The sequence below is a fragment of the Salmo salar genome, chromosome 29, assembly GCF_965601325.2.
Source record: "Salmo salar chromosome 29, fSalSal1, whole genome shotgun sequence".
NCBI classification, from domain to species: domain Eukaryota; kingdom Metazoa; phylum Chordata; class Actinopteri; order Salmoniformes; family Salmonidae; genus Salmo; species Salmo salar.
Window position 1 is genome coordinate 18602407 of NC_138319.1, and position 17906 is coordinate 18620312.

The 17906-nt window shown below is 44.1% G+C and overlaps 2 protein-coding genes across 2 annotated transcripts; both read left to right on the plus strand.

Moving 5' to 3' along the window:
• The first annotated feature begins 3320 nt into the window (after positions 1-3320).
• Positions 3321-8332, plus strand: LOC106590309 (bucky ball). Its single transcript, XM_014181185.3, has 8 exons — positions 3321-3943; positions 4349-4528; positions 4779-4960; positions 5050-5826; positions 5997-6717; positions 7190-7285; positions 7486-7602; positions 8045-8332. The coding sequence occupies exons 1-8, from the start codon at positions 3937-3939 to the stop codon at positions 8074-8076; spliced, it is 2112 nt and encodes a 703-aa protein (XP_014036660.1). The 5' UTR covers positions 3321-3936; the 3' UTR covers positions 8077-8332.
• A 928-nt stretch (positions 8333-9260) lies between these two features.
• LOC106590307 (bucky ball) lies at positions 9261-13096 on the plus strand. The gene is made up of 7 exons (XM_082970624.1): positions 9261-9348; positions 9588-9748; positions 10511-10714; positions 10937-11102; positions 11293-11347; positions 12927-13038; positions 13083-13096. The coding sequence occupies exons 3-7, from the start codon at positions 10678-10680 to the stop codon at positions 13094-13096; spliced, it is 384 nt and encodes a 127-aa protein (XP_082826750.1). The 5' UTR covers positions 9261-9348; positions 9588-9748; positions 10511-10677.
• Positions 13097-17906: the final 4810 nt, after the last annotated feature.

Below are 17906 nucleotides of genomic sequence, written 5' to 3' on the forward strand. Positions count from 1 at the left end.
AAAAACAGTCTCAGTTAGGGGATTATATTAATGCTCCGGACATGCCCCGGGTGTACCGGGTTAGCGTTGATTGCATTCGATTTGGAACCGGGACATCCCGGGCGTGAGCCATGTGTCCTGAGCGGGCGACGGCAAAGTCGGCTTAAAACAACAGTGACATAGGGTGAAGAGGCAGTGCAGTTAAAAACGTGTTTTCCAGTTTTTTTTTAATGATATATCCACACTATGAGGTCGATGACAATGAATTTGTGAAAATTATGTGGACCTTTCGGCCCACATCATGAATCACAATATGATCTGATTATAATAGACCAATGACTGTTCATCTGGGTAAAATGAAATGTTTGTCACGTTTGCAGAATACCTTACCATGAAATGCTTACTTACAAGCCCTTAACCAAAAATGCAAATTTTAAAAAAAAGTAAGAAAAAATATATTTACACACACTGCATTCAGAAAGTACACCTTGACCTTTTCCACATTGTTACTTTACAACCTTATTATAAAATTGATTAAACAGATGTAAAAAAATATATACTAAATATCACATTTACATATGTATTCAGACCATTTACTTAGTACTTTGTTGAAGCACCTTTGGCAGCGATTACAGACTTAAATTGTATTGGGTATGACGCTACAAGCTTGGTACACCTGTATTTGGGGAGTTTCTCCCATTCTCCTCTGCAGATATGTTTTCCCCTATTTTCAGGTCTCTCCAGAGATGTTCGATCGGGTTCAAGTCCGGGCTCTGTCAAGGCCACTCAAGGACATTCAGAGACTTGTCCCGAAGCCACTCCTGCGTTGCCTTGGCTGTGTGCTTAGGGTCGTTGTAATGTTGGAAGGTGAACCTTCGTCCCAGTCTGAGGTCCTGAGCGCTCTGGAGCAGGTTTTCATCAAGGATCTCTCTGTACTTTTCTCCGTTCATCTTTCCCTTGATCCTGACTAGTCTCCCAGTCTCTGCTGCTGAAAAACATCCCCACAGCATGATGCTACCACCCCATGCTTCACCGTATGGATGGTGCCAGGTTTCCACCAGATGTGACGCTTGGCATTCAGGTCAAAGAGTTCAATCTTGGTTTCATTAGATCAGAAAATCTTGTTTCTCATGAAATCTTGTTTCTCGTGGTCTGAGAGTCCTTTAGGTGTCTTTTTGCCAACTTCAAGCAAGCTGTCATGTGCCTTTTACTGAAGAGTGGCTTCCGTCTGGCCACTCTACCACAAAGGCCTGATTGGTGGAGTGCTGCAAAGATGGTTGTCCTTCTGGAAGGTTCTCCCATCTCCACAGATGAACTCACCTCCCTTACCAAGGCCCTTATCCCCTGATTCCTCAGTTTGGCCAGGTGGACAGCTCTAGGAAGAGTCTTGGTGGTTCCAAACTTCTTCCATTTAAGAATGATGGAGGTCACTGTGTTCTTAGGGACCTTCAACGCAGCAGAATTTTTTTGCCACCCTTCCCCAGATCTGTGCCTCGATACAATCCTGTGCCGGACGCTCTGCGGACAATTCCTTCGACCTCATGGCTTGGTTTTTGCTCTGACATGTACTGTCATATGGTGGGACCTTATATTAGACAGGTGTGTGCCTTTCCAAATCATGTCAAATTAATTGAATTTACCACAGGTGGAATCCAATCAAGTTGTAGAAACAGCTCAAGGATGATAACTGGAAACAGGATGTACCTGAGCTCAATTTCAAGTCTCATAGCAAAGAAAGTCTGAAGACTTATGTAAATAAGGTATTTCTGTTTTTAATTTTTAATACATTTGCAAAAATGTCTTTGTTGTTATATAGTATTGTATAAGACTGCAAAAATGTTTTAGTTAATCCATTTTAGAAAAAGGGGCTCCCGAATGGCGCAGCGGTATAAGGCACTGCATCTCAGTGCTAGAGGCGTCACTACAGACCCTGGTTTGATTCCAGGCTGTATCACAACTGGCAGTGATTGGGAGTCCCATAGGGCAGCGCACAATTGGCCTATCGTCGTCCGGGTTTGGCCAGGGTAGGCCGTAGTAACCGAAAGTGTTAAAAAAATCAAAATATATTTTTTATTTGAGATTCTTCAAAAGTTGCCACCCTTTGCCTTGATGACAACTTTGCACATTCTTGGCATTCTCTCAACCAGCTTCATGAGATAGTCACCTAGAATGCATTTCAATTAACCTTGTAAAAAGTTAATTTCTGTAATTTCTTTCCTTCTTCCGTCTTAAACATATTTTGATTTTTTAAAACACTTTTTTGATTACTACATGATTCCATATGTGTTATTTCATATTTTTGCTGTCTTCACTATTATTCTACAATGTAGAACGAGCATCAGAGCCGGTGAGGTAGGATTCAACCATAGTCCTGTATTGATGTTTTGCCTGTTTGATGGTTCATCGGAGGGCGTAGCGGAATTTCTTATAAGCGTCCGGATTAGTGTCCTGCTCCTTGAAAGTAGCAGCTCTAGCCTTTAACTCAGTGTGGATGATGCCTCTAATCCATGGCTTCTGGTTGGGATATGTACGTAATGACCCTGTGGGGACGAAATCGTCGATGCACTTATTGATGAAGCCGGTTACTGATGTGGTATACTCTTCAATGCCATCGGATGAATCCCGGAACATATTCCAATCTGTGCTAGCAAAACATTCCTGTAGTTTAGCATCCACGTCATCAGACCACTTCCGTAATGAGCCAGTCACTGGTACTTTCTGCTTGAGTTTTTGCTTGTAAGCAGGAATCAGGAGGATAGAATTATGATCAGATTTGTCAAATGGAGGGCGAGGGAGAGCTTTGTACGTGTCTCTGTGTGTTTGGAGTAAAGGTGCTCTAGAGTTTTTTGTATGACATGCTGGTAGAAATTAGGTAAAACGGATTCAAGTTTGCCTGTATTAAAGTCCCCGGCCACGAGGAGCGCCACTTCTGGGTGAGCATTATCTTGTTTGCTTATGGTCTTATACAGCTAGTTTAGTGTGGTCTTAGTACTTGCATCAGTTTGTGGTGGTAAATAGATATCTACGAAAAATATAGATGAAAACTCTCTTGGTAAATAAGGGGATGGGCTCTAGACCAACCTATCAGCCAATTGGGGCTCTGTATGTAAATATCTTCACATTTGTTTCCTAACACCCATGCGATCACACTGAGCATTTCAAGGGCCAAAGGAGGCTCAGTAAATAAATGATAAAAATATATATATTTGAGTTATTTTCGTTAAAGAAACACACACAGTGATTTATTAGACAAAGTGATGATTTAAAAATAAAATTACAAAAACTGCATGGGGGCTTTAAGCACGTGGAGTAATGACTAAGATTTGGGCTTTTCACATGCACAAATAATTGCTTTTGATAAAACCGCTTTATCTGCCTCCTCAATTAAAACTAGTTTGAAAATTCGAACATATATTTTATGTAAAAGAGATGAATGTTTATGAACGATGCACCATGCTGCATTGTTGACAATATTACCAAGCAGCGCAGATTACCGTTCGATTTGAGCACGACGCGCCTCCCTCACCGCCTTCGCCAGGTCACGTGATTGGCCATAGCCGGGTTCAACTCGGGCAACTTAATCGAATCCTCAGGGTCCATCTTCAAATGTCTCTCCAAGGCAAATGGCGCCCTCTTCTGGAAGAAAATGTCGGTGAAATGTCAAAAAAATTTAATAAAAAAAACAACTACAAAAAAACAAATTAGGAGCACAGGTGTAATCTATAAAACTGATTGAACGGGTTGGGCGGTAGATATCCGTAGCTCAAACTATTGAAGATTAGAGTTTAGTATAGTTCTGAAAGAGTCTACCAAGTAAAATTACTCAGTAGGATGCTCTTTTGATTGTGAGACAGTGAAGGGAAAAAAGTGGTTCCAATTTGTAGTAGTAACATTGTGAAGTAGGCCTCATCTAGTTTCCAGCGCTCTCATTTTGATAATCGTTGGATACATCAGAAAATGGACGGTAGGCCAATCAAATTTCCCTTGTCTATTTACCTGTCAAGTGTTTTCAAAGTTTAAATATGGATATAAGTCTGTCACTGTAGCCTGGTCTTATATCTGTTTATACTCTTGCCAACTCCATTGCTGTCATTTTGCCTGGAAACCCAACGTTGAATTGCGTAGAATTCTACGTCGTGCAGAAATTAGCGTTTGTTGCCGTCGGGTTTCCAGGCAAATCCTTATCTCCAGACACAATGTGTCTGGCACTCGGCTGCTATGAGTCTGCACCAATTATTTGTGATTCTGAAGCTCTCTGGATGAACTTATATGACCTAAAACTTTTTATTTATTTTTTTAATTAACACTGATTAATCATAACATAATGGAATGACAATGATTGTTCGTTTTTTTTATATAATATATACAGAAGGGAGCAAACACCCACAGTCGATGGAAAGCGGTCAGCATAACCAGCGACAGGTCAATCACCCAAGGCCCTTCTTCTATGTTCAGCCGGCTTCTCAACCTTACTACAACATGTATCATCATCACAATCAGTGGCATAATATGAATAACCCATACAACCACTATGGCTTACCTGGTTCTGGTAGGCCTACCTTTTCATGTTTCTTTGTTTGGGTCCCAAATCAAATGGCACCCTATATAGTGCTGTAGTGCACTGCTTTGGACGTGGACCCTTTAGTCCGCTATATAGGGGAAAACCTCCATTTGCGACATACAGTTTTTCTCAAACCATAATATCAGTGGATTATTACTGTTTTAGTTAGTGATATTCTTGGATGCAAATATTGCTGCATGTTCATATTGTTTAAAAAAAAATCTTATGTTCTCTGCAGGAGTTTATCCCTTTGGACGTCCTAGTCCATACATGTCCGCATACCCATACATGCAGTATCCTGGTGGATATGTTGCGCCACACATGCATCCCGTTGATTACAGACGCATGTATGAACCACCTCATTTTCATCTACCTCCTGTGCATGACCCCATGTTCCGCCAACAGCAACAACACCACCATGTATGTATTCTCGTGCAACTTGTGCACAGATGAATAAGGCTATTTTATATATTCTCTCATTCATTAATTAGTTAATTCACCACCACCAGGATCACACCCAGAGAGAGGTGGTTTGTTCTGAGGCTCAGACGGACCCGAGTGATGCGCTCAACAAGCTCATAGAATGTCTGGACAAACTCCGGGCCAACGAGATGCAGGGTTCTGAGAAAGAGCTGGATTCCGGTGTCGTTTCCCAGTCTTCCGGAATATTCTCGCCAGATGGGGGAAGGAAATCTTGTGAGGTGGTGGGAGACGTACACAGTGGTCACGGAGCCTCGTGTGGTAAGTTGGAAGGCAGCCAATTGCAGTCGTCGTTTCCGATGGGCAGGTTGTTCAGCGTCGGTAACTCCGCGGCGGCAGTCTATGACGGTGAGTCAAGCCGAAGTCTCGGCAGGCTGGGTCAGGAGGGCTGGGCTGTAGACTCTGACGAAGACCCCCCATTGGACAGCTCATCTATTCATGAGGAGAACCTGGACCCGCAGCAACATGCGGAGGGGTCTCTTCATCGCTGTTCTTTGGAAAATCTTTGCCTCCAGTCTGCTGTCTTGCAGTCAGAAGACAGCCCCAGACCTGAAAACGTAGACAACGACGCAGAGGAGGACGGCACCAATCCAGATGGTACTTGTTCCACTGAGGGATCTAGGTGGCAGGGCCACTGCTCCAACCTGCTCTCCACACAGTCACTACCATCCCCCCTAGCCTCTGACTGGCAAGCCTTAGAGGAAACTAAACGTGGGGAAGAAACATTTGATGTTCCAGATAGGAAAGGTCTGTCTAAACTGGATGTTGACCTTTCCTACCAGATCCTCCATCTGCCCTTTGACAAGGTAACTTTTTACTATCATTTTAATTTAATCTTTTTTTTTTTTTTTGATTCTGCAGTGTTTGTTGAGACCTTGTAAGCATTTCATTCATTCTGCGGTGTTTGACACCTTGTAAGCGTTTCATTGTATTCTCTATATTATGACAAACTTTAACTGGATTTAATTTGGACAAGGTCCTGACAGCTGGAACTCTGCAGAAGGACTGCTCTGCCAGCTCTAGCTCTGCTCTGCTGTGTGGAGACCTCCAGGCTTCCACCTCCTCCCCAGCCCGTCACTACTACTCCTACTACTGCCCCCCACAGACTGCCCACGGAAGGCTAAGCGTCCTCAGTCCCTCCCTGGATGAGCTATCGTCCCGAGAGGAGATGTTCTCCACCGACCTGGAGGACATGGATCGGTTTCCCAGAAGCTCCGTCTACGCAGGGAGGAGGTTCCCTGCAGAGGTCGAGCACCTCAGAGAGCCAGGGGTTAAGAAAGTCTGTCCTAAGTCCAAGAAGCTCTTGTGCGCCTGCTGTGGCTCGAACCTGTTGAAAGGAGGGGCAAGCAGGGTTAAAGTTCATCACAGCCCGAGGGTGTACGCCGATGATGAGGCGGGGGATTCTGATGATGTTGTCGAGCAGGAACAACAGTCTGCAAGGACGCGTGATGAGGGCGCGCAACCCACTAGGGTGGTCGTGCAGAAGCACTCTGTCCCCAAGAAACACCAGCCTCTACACATCCAACAGCATCCCAAACCCAGCTGTAAGAGAGGCCAGTGTAGAGAGGCTGTCGGCCCAGAGGAGCAGCAGGAGGAACCAGAGATGGTGCTGGTGGGATCAGAGCTGGAGTATTATGAAGGCCATGTGGTGGAAGGTGGGCAGGAAGCAGGGGATAAGGAACACAAGACATGCGAAGGTAAGTATTCTTCGTAAAAATAGATTGTCTAGAACGGGCATTGAACCTCCGACCGTTGCAATTTGATTAGTAAACTAATGGGTTCACTCTAATGGCCCCAAGGATGCCCATTAGGGCATCATTGACATAAATATGGACTCGCATTGAAATAGGAACATCGCACTACTCATGCATTATTGGGGCCAGAGTTGGCTGATATTTGATTTCCCTATATGTAACCGATGTGAAATGGCTAGCTAGTTTGCGGGGTGCGCGCTAATAGCGTTTCAATCGGTGATGTCACTCGCTCTGAGACCTTGAAGTAGTTGTTCCTCTTGCTCTGCAAGGGCCGCGGCTTTTGTGGAGCGATGGGTAACGATGCTTCGAGGGTGGCTGTTGTCGATGTGTGCAGAGGAGCCCAGGTAGGGACGAGGAGAGGGACGGAAGCTATACTGTTACATATACACTAAACCATAGATCTGCCCCTCTCTAGATGGACTATGCAGAGAGGGCATTGAGACTTCAGAACTGGGTAGGTGGGAGAGAGGTAGGGCCAAGCCCAGACGAAAACCACAGGCCTCACTGCAAGGTAATATAAACCAATCCCGATCAATAGATTTTAATGGATGTTCTTTAGCTGTCCTAAGTACCTGCAGCACTGACATGTGTCAATAATCTGAGTAGGAGTGGCGATCTATGATCAGCCCCCCTCAAACGCCTGACACGTATGACTTCAGATGTGTTTTCTATGAATGTGAGAACGTAATGTTCAGGTCTGGTTGTTTTCAGAAAGACTGGCACTGAGGAAAGCTCTGTGGAAGCCATTGGTGTACCAGAGAGTGCGAGATGAGGAAAAGGACAATGATGACGAGGAAGAGGAGCCACCACGATGTCACAGGGGAAAAGGTAATGTGTTTTTCATTCATCTTCTGCTGTTGTTTCACTATTGGCAATACTTGGGCTGCATCCTAAATGGAACCTCATTCCCTTTTACAGTGCACTAAAACCTTGCTGTTTAAAAAAATAATAATAATGTATTTCACCGTTATTTAACCAGGTAGGTTAGTTGAGAACAAGTTCTCATTTACAACTGCGACCTGGCCAAGATAAAGCATAGCAATTCGACACATACGACAACACAGACTTACACACGGAATAAAGAAAACATACAGTAGAACAAAAGAAAACAAAGTCTATATACAGAGAGTGCAAATGAGGTAAGATAAGGGAGTTAAGGCAATAAATAGGCCATGGTGGTGAAGTAATTACAATATAGCAATTAAACACTGGAATGGCTGTGTTATGTTGGTGTATGAATCCTTTTCTAATCTTCTTCTGCTTCTTCCAGGGTCCACCAAGAGAGGAGACACAAGATGTTAATGTCACACCATTGATCAAATAAAATGGCACAGAAAAATAGCACTTAGTAGATTGCACAATATAGATGGACACTTATTCTTTGGGGTGATAAACCAAGGAGACTTGGTTAAAGTCTCCTTGGCTAATAAAGTACACTTTCAGGTCTATAGACACAGCCTGTTAGCTAGCACTGTACTGTATTTTTTGGGGTAAAATACCTACTTATTCACCAGCACAGGGTTGGTGGCTTTGAAATGTTGATTTGCTTGACCATTGTGTGCATCATTAAAATGAATTTCATTGTACCCTACCCTGGCTGTGGTTTATTACACCTGCTAGTAAGTGTTCATATGGTTTGGAATTATACACATTTTATGCTAGAAAATGAAAGAACTTGATAAATGGCAAATGTTACAATACTTGACATGAGGCAATGCTATTGCCATGTAGGATTTTGTCAGTTTGCCATAGCATTTGTGAAGTTGCTGACAGTCTTATTTAGGTTATGATTGCAAATTACAGTTATTGCTTTCAATTACTGACGTGCAAGCTAGTTTTCGTTAGCTGTATACATTTACTGGTAATGATGCAAGTGAAAACAACGGGCGAGATTGTTTTGCATGGCCCGGTGCCTGGAGATTTAATTTAAGGACCAATGGAATGTTCTAAAATACCAAACTCCGCCCACCCGTGGCACCGGGTCATGCAAAAGGAACTTGCCCAATGAGCGCCATCAAATTTATTTATAAAGCCCTTATCAGCTGATATCTCAAAGTGCTGTACAGAAACCCAGCCTAAAACCCCAAACAGCAAGCAATGCAGGTGTAGAAGCACGGTGGCTAGGAAAAACTCCCTAGAAAGGCCAGAACCTAGGAAGAAACCAAGAGAGGAACCAGGCTCTGAGGGGTGGCCAGTCCTCTTCTGGCTGTGCCGGGTGGAGATTATAACAGAACATGGCCAAGATGTTCAAATGTTCATAAATGACCAGCATGGTCAAATAATAATAATCACAGTGGTTGTCAAGGGTGCAACAGGTCAGCACCTCAGGAGTAAATGTCAGTTGGCTTTTCATAGCCGATCATTCCGTGTCTCTACCGTCATTACGACAACCTATTTTACGAATTGATTGGGTAGTTGGGTGAACGGAATCAGGTGCACCTTGAAATAATTAGTAATCGGCTATCATTTTTAAAAATCCAAAACGTGGTCAATGGCCCAACCCTCTTCAATTCCCTATTTAATTCCCATCACGCCTGCCATACTGGTTCCTAGATAGTTATATTCGTTTTGCGAGTAAGTAAAATTTGTTCATTGCCTGCCTCTCCCCCCCAATTTTAGCGTAATAATTTAAAGAGCTTAGTGTTCTTAAAGCGTTTGCGTGCTTAGACATACTTTCAAAAGCGTTTGAAAATTCAAACAAACATAGTAAACTGTAGATAATACCAACACTGATTGATGAGATGAGGAAGGGGGACTGAATTGTGTTGGAAATATCCTACTCTTCACCCTGCGTTTTTTAAATTCTCCTACAGATATGGAAACAACCGCGTCTACAGCACAGCATGCATTTGGAGCGGGCCCTCGTGGGCCCAACCCAGCCCATGGACCTCAGCCGGGCCAGGGGCCCCGACACCCAGGCCACCCTGGACCTTACGGAGTTCCACGTCCTGAGGACCAGCCCCCACACCAGCAAGTAAGCGTTTATGGAAAGTGAATGTAGCGGATGTTTGGACTTGTTGGCATTTCCTTCTGTCTTAATAGTTACGAAGATCCTCCTGTGTGAGACTTGGGGTATATTCATTAGTCTTAGTCCGTTGCTAAACTCAATGTAAAACGTTTTACAACAGTTTAAATTTGATAATTTCAGCGGCGTATTCGTTACTGATTGCAATGGAAACAAACTGCACAAACGAGGGGACATAGTTAATTTCTGTCCTACAAACACTCGTTTTCGTTTAACAATGTTTTGCATCAATCTGTAATGAATACATCCCTGGTAGGTCTCCCCGCTTTGTTCCGTTAGCTTAGAGTAAACAAACGTTTTCTGTTGAAAAACATTTGCAACTAAATGTTATGGAATCAAACTAATGAATACAACCTAGGATTACCTGTCACAAATTGTGTTAATCGAATTCTGTGTGGAAACAGTACTCCAAACGGATAATGTTCGATTATACAAATAACGGCGTTTTGTTTAACATTTTGCGAGTCAGTTCAGAGAAATCTTATTCTCAAAAGAGCAGAACGACAGATTATTACCTTGTCAGTTCGGGGATTCGATCTTGCAACCTTTCGGTTACAAGTCCAACGCTCTAACCACTAGATTACCTGCCGCATGCGCAATAATGTTGCGCAACGGAATCTGACTAAATACACCAAGGCAAGAGTGTCATTGAACTGTGTACTATAATCTGTATCCTGTGAATAAAAAAAATAATCTACTTTGTCATTTGAGCACCAGCAGCCCCACCACATCCAGCACAGCAGACCATTCTTCTACATACACCCTTCCAGCCATACCCTTCCCAGCCATACCCTTCCCAGCCATACCCTTCCCAGCCATACCCTTCCCAGCCATACCCTTCCCAGCTATACCCCTCTGCTCTACCCTATCAGTGGCCCATGCCATACAACCCTTACTGTGGCTTCCCTGGGATGGGTAAGTACCATGGAGGTATTGACCTCCAGTAAAGCCTTGGTCTTATCCTAAATGGCCCCCTATTATTGCACTAATGGCACACATCGTACACTTCTTTTGACCAGGGTCTAGAAGGGCCACGTTTATACACTAAAATCTGTTAAGTACCATGTAGGTCATGTGTGTGAATTTTGTCACTTAAAGTAAAGATGGACACTGTTTGAATTTGAATCTGTTTGTCAGGAGGTTATGGTATGATACAGAGTCCCTTCCAGCCTAGTCCCTACATGGAGCCTCCGGGTTACATCCTACCCCACTCTCAGCTCCACCTGGCGGACTACAGGCGTATGATCAACCCCCACTACCACACCGCCCACTACCCACAGACCATGGCTTACCATGCACGCAGGTTGTTTGGAGTATTTTATTGAAGTTCACATTGCTTTCATTACCAATGTCGTATGCCAAGCCAATGATTGTGTGAAATACACCAAAGAATTCTTATACATCAGTATACCATACAATGTATTAACACCTTCATACATCAAATCACCTCATACTATTATAATGGATATGTCTATAATGACTGATGCCCACAGGTTCCGCTACCAGCACAATGCCCCAGCCACCAGCAGGGAGATGATCAACTCTGAGGTATTGTGCTTTCAGAAAGTATTCCGACCCCTTGACTTTTACCACATTTTGTTACATTATAGCTTTATTCTAAAGTTGACAAAATATATTTTTTTAACCCTAAATCTACACACAATACCCCATAACAAAGAAAAACAGGTTTTTAGAAATGTTTGCTAATTTATTAGAAGAGATAATGTTTGCATAAATATTCAGACCCTTTACTCAATACTTTGTTGAAGCACCTTTGGCAGTGATTACAGCCTTGTGTTTCCTTGGGTATGACACTACAAGCTTGGCACACCTGTTTTTTAGGAGTTTCTGCCCTCAAGCTCTGTCAGGTTGGATGGGGAGCATTGCTGCCCGCTCTTTTCAGGTCTCTCCAGAGATGTTCGATCGGCTTCAAGTCCGGGCTCTGGCTGGGCAGCTCAAGGACATTCAGAGACTTGTACAGAAGCCACTCCTGCGTTGTCTTGGCTGTGTGCTTAGGGTTGTTGTCCTGTTGGAAGGTTAACCTTCGCCCCAGTCTGAGAACCTGCTCCAGAGCACTCAGGTCTTCATTAAGTCTCTCTGTACTTTGCTCCATTCATCTTTCCCTCGATCCTGACTAGTCTCCCAGTCCCTGCTGCTGATAAACATGCCCACAGCATGCTGCTTCCACCACCATGCTTCACTGTAGGGATGGGGTCAGGTTTCCTCCAGATGTGAAACTTGGCTTTCAGGCCAAAGAGTTAACTCTTGGTTTCATCAGACCAGATAATCTTGTTTCTCATGGTCTGAGTCCTTTAGCTGCCTTTTGGCAAACTCCAAGCGCGCTGTCTGCAGAAATGGTTGGCCTTCTGGAAGGTTCTCTAATCTCCACAGAGGTACTCTGGAGCTCTTTTAGTGACCATCGGGTTCTTGGTCACCTCCCTGACCAAGGCCCTTCCCTGATTTCTCAGTTTGGCCGGGTGGACAGCTCTAGGAAGAGTCTTGGTGGTTCCAAACGTCTTCCATTTAAGAATGGAGGCCACTGTTCTTGGGACCTTCAATGCTGCAGACATTTTATGGTACCCTTCCCCAGATCTGTGCCTCGACACAATCCTGTCTCGGAGCCCTACCGACAATTCCTTTTGCCTCATGTCATGGTTTCCTTTTGACATGCACTGTCAACTGTGGGACCTTACATAGACAGGTATGTGCCTTTCCAAATCATGACCAATGAATTGAATTTACCACAGGTGGACTCCAATCAAGTTGTAGAAACATCTCAAGGATGATCAATAGAAACAGGAATCACCTGAGCTCAATTTGAGTTATCTAAGCAAAGGGTCTGAATAATTATGTAAATAAGTTAATTTTTTTAATAAATCAAACATTTCTAAACCAGTTTATGGTTTATCATTATAGGGTGTTGTGTAGATTGCAGAGGATTTTTATTTAATCTGTTTTAGAAAAGGGTTGTAAGGTAACAATGTGGGAAATGTCAACAGATCTAATTACTTTCCGAAGGCACTGTGGTTGTACATATGGATAATGTGCAATGTACCTATATGTATTATGTTGAATGTTTTTATTTTGTATACAGCAGTACTAAGACAATATTCCCCTTTCATCCTAGGTACAGACTGAGCCAACATTAGGCGCAGCACGCTCTGACCCCAAACTCTCTAACGCTGACTCGTCTATGAAAAGTAATGTCCAAACCAACTCTGAATCTGGCAGCGATACCAGTTGCACAGCTGCCCAGTCACTATCCCCAGCCTCTGCTGTGCAGGAGGTGATGTCTAAATCACCAGCCTACCAGGACATTGTTTTGGCACCCGCCTCCAACACTCCTATCTCCACCAGGTCTGCTGCACCCCAGAAGGGCAGCTTTGTGTTCCAGACAGAGGTGTTGTGAATTTGTCATTTATTTTTATCCCCTGTACAGTTCCTGGTGTTCTGTTTCTGTATATTTTTGGTGTCTCGTAATGAGTTATGACGCAAGGCAAATTTGTATATAAACTGACAAAATACCATCCTATTGTCTTAGGTGGAGGAGTTGAGGCTGGAGTGCCGCAGCACGCCTACAGGGTTAAATATCCTCCACTCCCATGAGACATCTGAACTGTGCACTGCCCACAGCGTGTCTGGGACCGATGAAGACTTGATGCAGCTCTGCTCTTCCTCCTCCCTCCACCACCAGGCCTCACAGGGCAGGATGCTCCATGGCCAGGAGGGGATGGGTTTGATTGGGGAGGAAAGGGATCAGTGTCTCCAGCAAGCCTGCACGGATATACTTCTAATGGATGGGTCGCCCTCGAGTGGCGGACCAGATAACTTCCTTGCTCTTGACGATTGTGACTCTTTCATCGCGGAAACACTGGCCGAACGACCAGGGATTTCTGAATCGGATATGGACTACAGAGTGGTGGTCCAAAGCCACAATGCCGATGGGCCTCAATTTTCAAGTAATGACGGAGAACTGAGTGGGAACGGCTCCAAGAGTGTCTATTTTAAGATCCTCCACCTGCCCTTTGACATGCAGTACTTAGAAGAGCTGAGGAAGATTGAGGCGTCTGTGTGGTCGGCGTCTCTGGCACCGTACGTCCCCTCAGCAGAGTTTATGCTCCAGCAGGGCCTGATGGAGCCACACAGGGAGGCACTGAGCCCCGTGGTCGTGGAGGAAGTCCCCACGGTTGAGGTGGTCCCTATGGTGGAGGTTGAGATCCCTGGGGCGGAGAAAGTCCCCACAGCTGAGGTGGTCTCTCTAGTGGAGGAAGCCCCCATGGTGGAGAGCCCTTGGAATGAAAATATATCAATGGCAGAGATGGTCCCCAATGTGATGGAGGTACCTGCAATATCCAGTCCTAACAAAACGGACAATGCTCTCACATCTCCAGATACCAGTCAAAAGAGGGGTGCGGTGAGTGACCTTGATCATCAGGATGCCTCCTTTGGGGGGTTACCCACGTACCGTCCCTCAACTAGCTGGCTGGGTGATTTTGGCAACGTCTACTATCACAGCAAGATGCCTTCTGATGTTGAGGAGCAGCGCAGGATCCTCAGAGGCAGCCCACTTAAGCTGTCTAGCCCCAAAGGGAAACCAAACCATGACCATGAGCCTAAAGGTCCTCGTTGTGTTTCAGTCACTACAACCGCTCCACTCAGGCTTAAGGGAGAGGGATGCAGACTCGGAGACAAGGTTGACAGGAGGAGCTACTCTGATCAAGAGTTCTGTGCTAACCGGACCTTCAATGTGAACACGGTGACCTCTGGTGGCCACAAAAGGGAGCGCATCTGTGCCAGATGTTTGACGACAAAATGCAACGTGAACAAGATACCTGGCAGTCCAGGACCAGGCCTGGATGCTCTGATTGTAAAACGACAAGGGGTCCCCGTTCCACCATGGGAGGAATATATCCTAGCCCAGACGTGTGCAGCCTGCAAAAGCCTCGCCCGGAGGCGGGTAACAAGGAAAGGTTCCGGGTCAGATGTTCCCAGCGGACCACAAAACGAAGAGACGGAGGGTGAGACCTCTGAGAACAGGTATTGGTTGTGGCATGGCACATTTTATGCCTTTGGACTTTGGATTATGCTTTGTACAGTATGTTGCGCTTGGGGACTAAGGTTCAATCTGCATTTGTCAATGTACATAGCCTTATGTTCAATGTTCTCTACATACACAGTACTCTAAGTACCCCAAGTCAAGATGAAAAGAATACAAGATGAAAAATGGCTTTCACCATTCAAACCAATGTGGGCTTAGAACTTTAAAGCCATTGACTTCAATCATGGCTTTGCAGACAGAACCTTATTGTCCCAAGCTCTCAATTAGTATTTTTGTCTGCTGCTGGTTTGACATGACATGTTCCCGCCGTAATGACATGAAATATCAATCTACCTAACAGTTCTTGTCGGGCAGGACCGGGGCCCAAACTGAGGGACCCCAGGAGGCCTCACTCCTCCATGAAGCGCCACTCTGAGGCAAGTACTGCACACTGTTGTACACTGGCAAATGACACTATTTGATATATATATAGTGCACTACTTTTGAATAGGGCCAACCTATACACATTCTATGCTTCCATTAAGTTTGGTTTTTACTTCCCGTTTTATACACCAGCTGAAAATAGCACATTTTTGGTTTTAATGGTGCTATGATTCTCTACACTATACTTGCTTGTTTTTGTCAAACTGAATTTAAGCAAACTATTAGAATTTTAGCAACCAGGAAATGGTCAGTGGTTGGAAGAAGTACCCAATTGTCATGACTTGAGTGAAAGTCACCTGGTAAAATGGATTAAAAGTCTAGCAGTATTGGGTTTAAAATATACTTGATTATCAAAGTATATATCATTTCACATTTGTTATTAAGCAAACAATTATTTATTTACAGATAGCCAGGGGCACACCGACACTCAGACATAATTTGCAAACTAAGCATTTGTGTTTAGGGATTCTGGCAGATCTGAGGCAGTAGGGATGACCAGGGATGTTCTCTAAAAGTGCATGATTGGACCAACTTCCTGTCAATGTAATGATTACTTTTGGGTGTCAGGGAAAGTGAATGGAGTAAAATGTACATGACTTGCTTTAGGAATGTAATGAAGTAAGTTGTCAAATATAAAGTACAGATACCCCAAACTACTTAAGTAGTACTTTAAAGTGTTTTTACTTAAGTACTTTACACCACTGGAAATGCGGCGCGTTTTCTGCAGTGCACCTTTTTAAGTGGTCAAATACATTCTTGATCCATCCAGCAGTGTCCCATGGGTCCGCACTCAAAACTGAGGGAGAAGAACTGTTCCTGTGACGAGCCCCATCGGCCCCCTGCTGCTGTGTTGGGGGGGCCGCGACGCCATCCCCATGGCAATGTCATCAGGGAGCGAAATGAGGAGAACCTTGGCGTGTGCGTCTCTGTCCCACTTCAGGACAAATGGAGAAACCAAGACCAACACCAAGACCAACACCAGGACCAATGCTACCTTGCGGCACAGAAATCTCAACAAGGTAAGCCCAAAGCATTGTTATTGATGTAATGTGTAAACGAGTTTTAGCCTGTTTTGGTTCCATAGAGCGTTTTAAACGTTTGGCAGTTGCTATATTTAAGTTTATTTAAACATTTGCGTTGACATGTGTGACTAATGGCCCTTTCATTTCTGTTCCTACAGAGAAGTTGTGGAAAGCGGCTTTGTCCAACCCTGACAATGAAAGTAATATTAAGCTCGGACCGAGACAAATGATTAAACAGAAAAAACACATTTCTCAATCACAAGGTAGTCCTCTACTGTAAAAACCCTACTGTACATTACTGTGTGTAAAACACTTTTAGCAGCTTTTGAAATGTTATGTCACCTTTTTGTTCAATTCCAACATTTGTTTCCCCCCTCAGGACTTCACAGAAAAGACACAAGATGCTAATTTTTCACGAGCACGTTGTAACAAGTGAAGTAACTGCACTTTTATTGTTATCCTCTACACTTACGAATTAACTCTTAAAGCTCACCATGTATGTACTCACTATTTATGAAATGTACAATAAATAAACACTTGACTAGTGCTTGTCTTGGTTTGCTTCTCCATGGGGACAGTAAAGGGCTGTGTCCATGTGTATACAGTACCAGTTTGGACACCTACTCATGCAAGGGTTTTTGTTTATTTGTACTATTTTCTACATTGTAGAGATGGTGATGACATCAAAACAATGAAATAATACATGTAATCATGTAGTAACCCAAAAAATGGTAAATGAATCAATATTTGAGATTCTTCAAAGTAGCCACCCTTTGCCTTGACAGCTTTGCGCACTTGTGGCATTCTCTCGACCAGCTTCACGATGAATGCTATTCCAACAGTCTTGAAGGAGTTCCCACATAAGCTGAGCACTTGTTGGCTGCTTTTCCTTCACTTTGTGGTTCAACTCATCCTGAACCATCTCATTTGGGTTGATGTCGGGTGGCTGTGGAGGCCAGGTCATCTGATGCAGCACACATCACTCTCCTTGGTCAAATAGCCCTTATATAGCCTGAAGGTGTTGGGTCATTGGCCTGTTGAAAAACAAATGATAGTCCCAACAAGCGCAAACCAAATGGGATGGCTTATCGCTGTAGAATGCTGTGGTGGCCATACTGGTTTAGTCAGACTTGAATTCTAAATAAATCAGACTGTTACCAGCTAAGCACCATCAGACTTCCATGCTTTGCAGTGGGAACTACACATGCAGAGATCATCCGGTCACCTACTTTGCATCTCTCAAAGACATGGCGGTTGGATCCAAACTCATCAGATCAAAGGACAGATTTCAACCGGTCTAAAGTCTGTTGCTCATGCTTCTTGGCCCAAGCAAGTCTCTACTTATTGGTGTCCTCTAGTAGTGGTTTCTTTGCAGCAATTCAACCGTGAAGGCCTGATTTCATGCAGTCTCTGAACAGTTGTCTGTTACTTAGTCTGTGAAACATGTATTTGGGCTGCAATCTGAGGTGCAGTTAACTCTAATGAACTAAGCCTCTGCAGAAGAGGTAACTTTGTTCTGTGGCGGTCCTCATGAGAGCCAGTTTCATAGCGCTTGGTTTTTTTGACTGCACTTGAAGGAACTTTCATAGTGTTTAATGTTATA

Bases quoted from the DNA above. Each gene is read 5' to 3' on its own strand.
- LOC106590309 (XM_014181185.3), top strand. The intron at 6,718-7,189 runs GTAAGTATTCTT...GCCCCTCTCTAG, and splicing joins GGAACACAAGACATGCGAAG to ATGGACTATGCAGAGAGGGC. The intron at 7,286-7,485 runs GTAATATAAACC...GGTTGTTTTCAG, and splicing joins ACCACAGGCCTCACTGCAAG to AAAGACTGGCACTGAGGAAA.
- LOC106590307 (XM_082970624.1), top strand. From the start codon at position 10,678: ATGCCATACAACCCTTACTGTGGCTTCCCTGGGATGG. The intron at 11,103-11,292 runs GTTGTTTGGAGT...TGATGCCCACAG, and splicing joins ATGGCTTACCATGCACGCAG to GTTCCGCTACCAGCACAATG. The intron at 11,348-12,926 runs GTATTGTGCTTT...CTTTCATCCTAG, and splicing joins GGGAGATGATCAACTCTGAG to GTACAGACTGAGCCAACATT.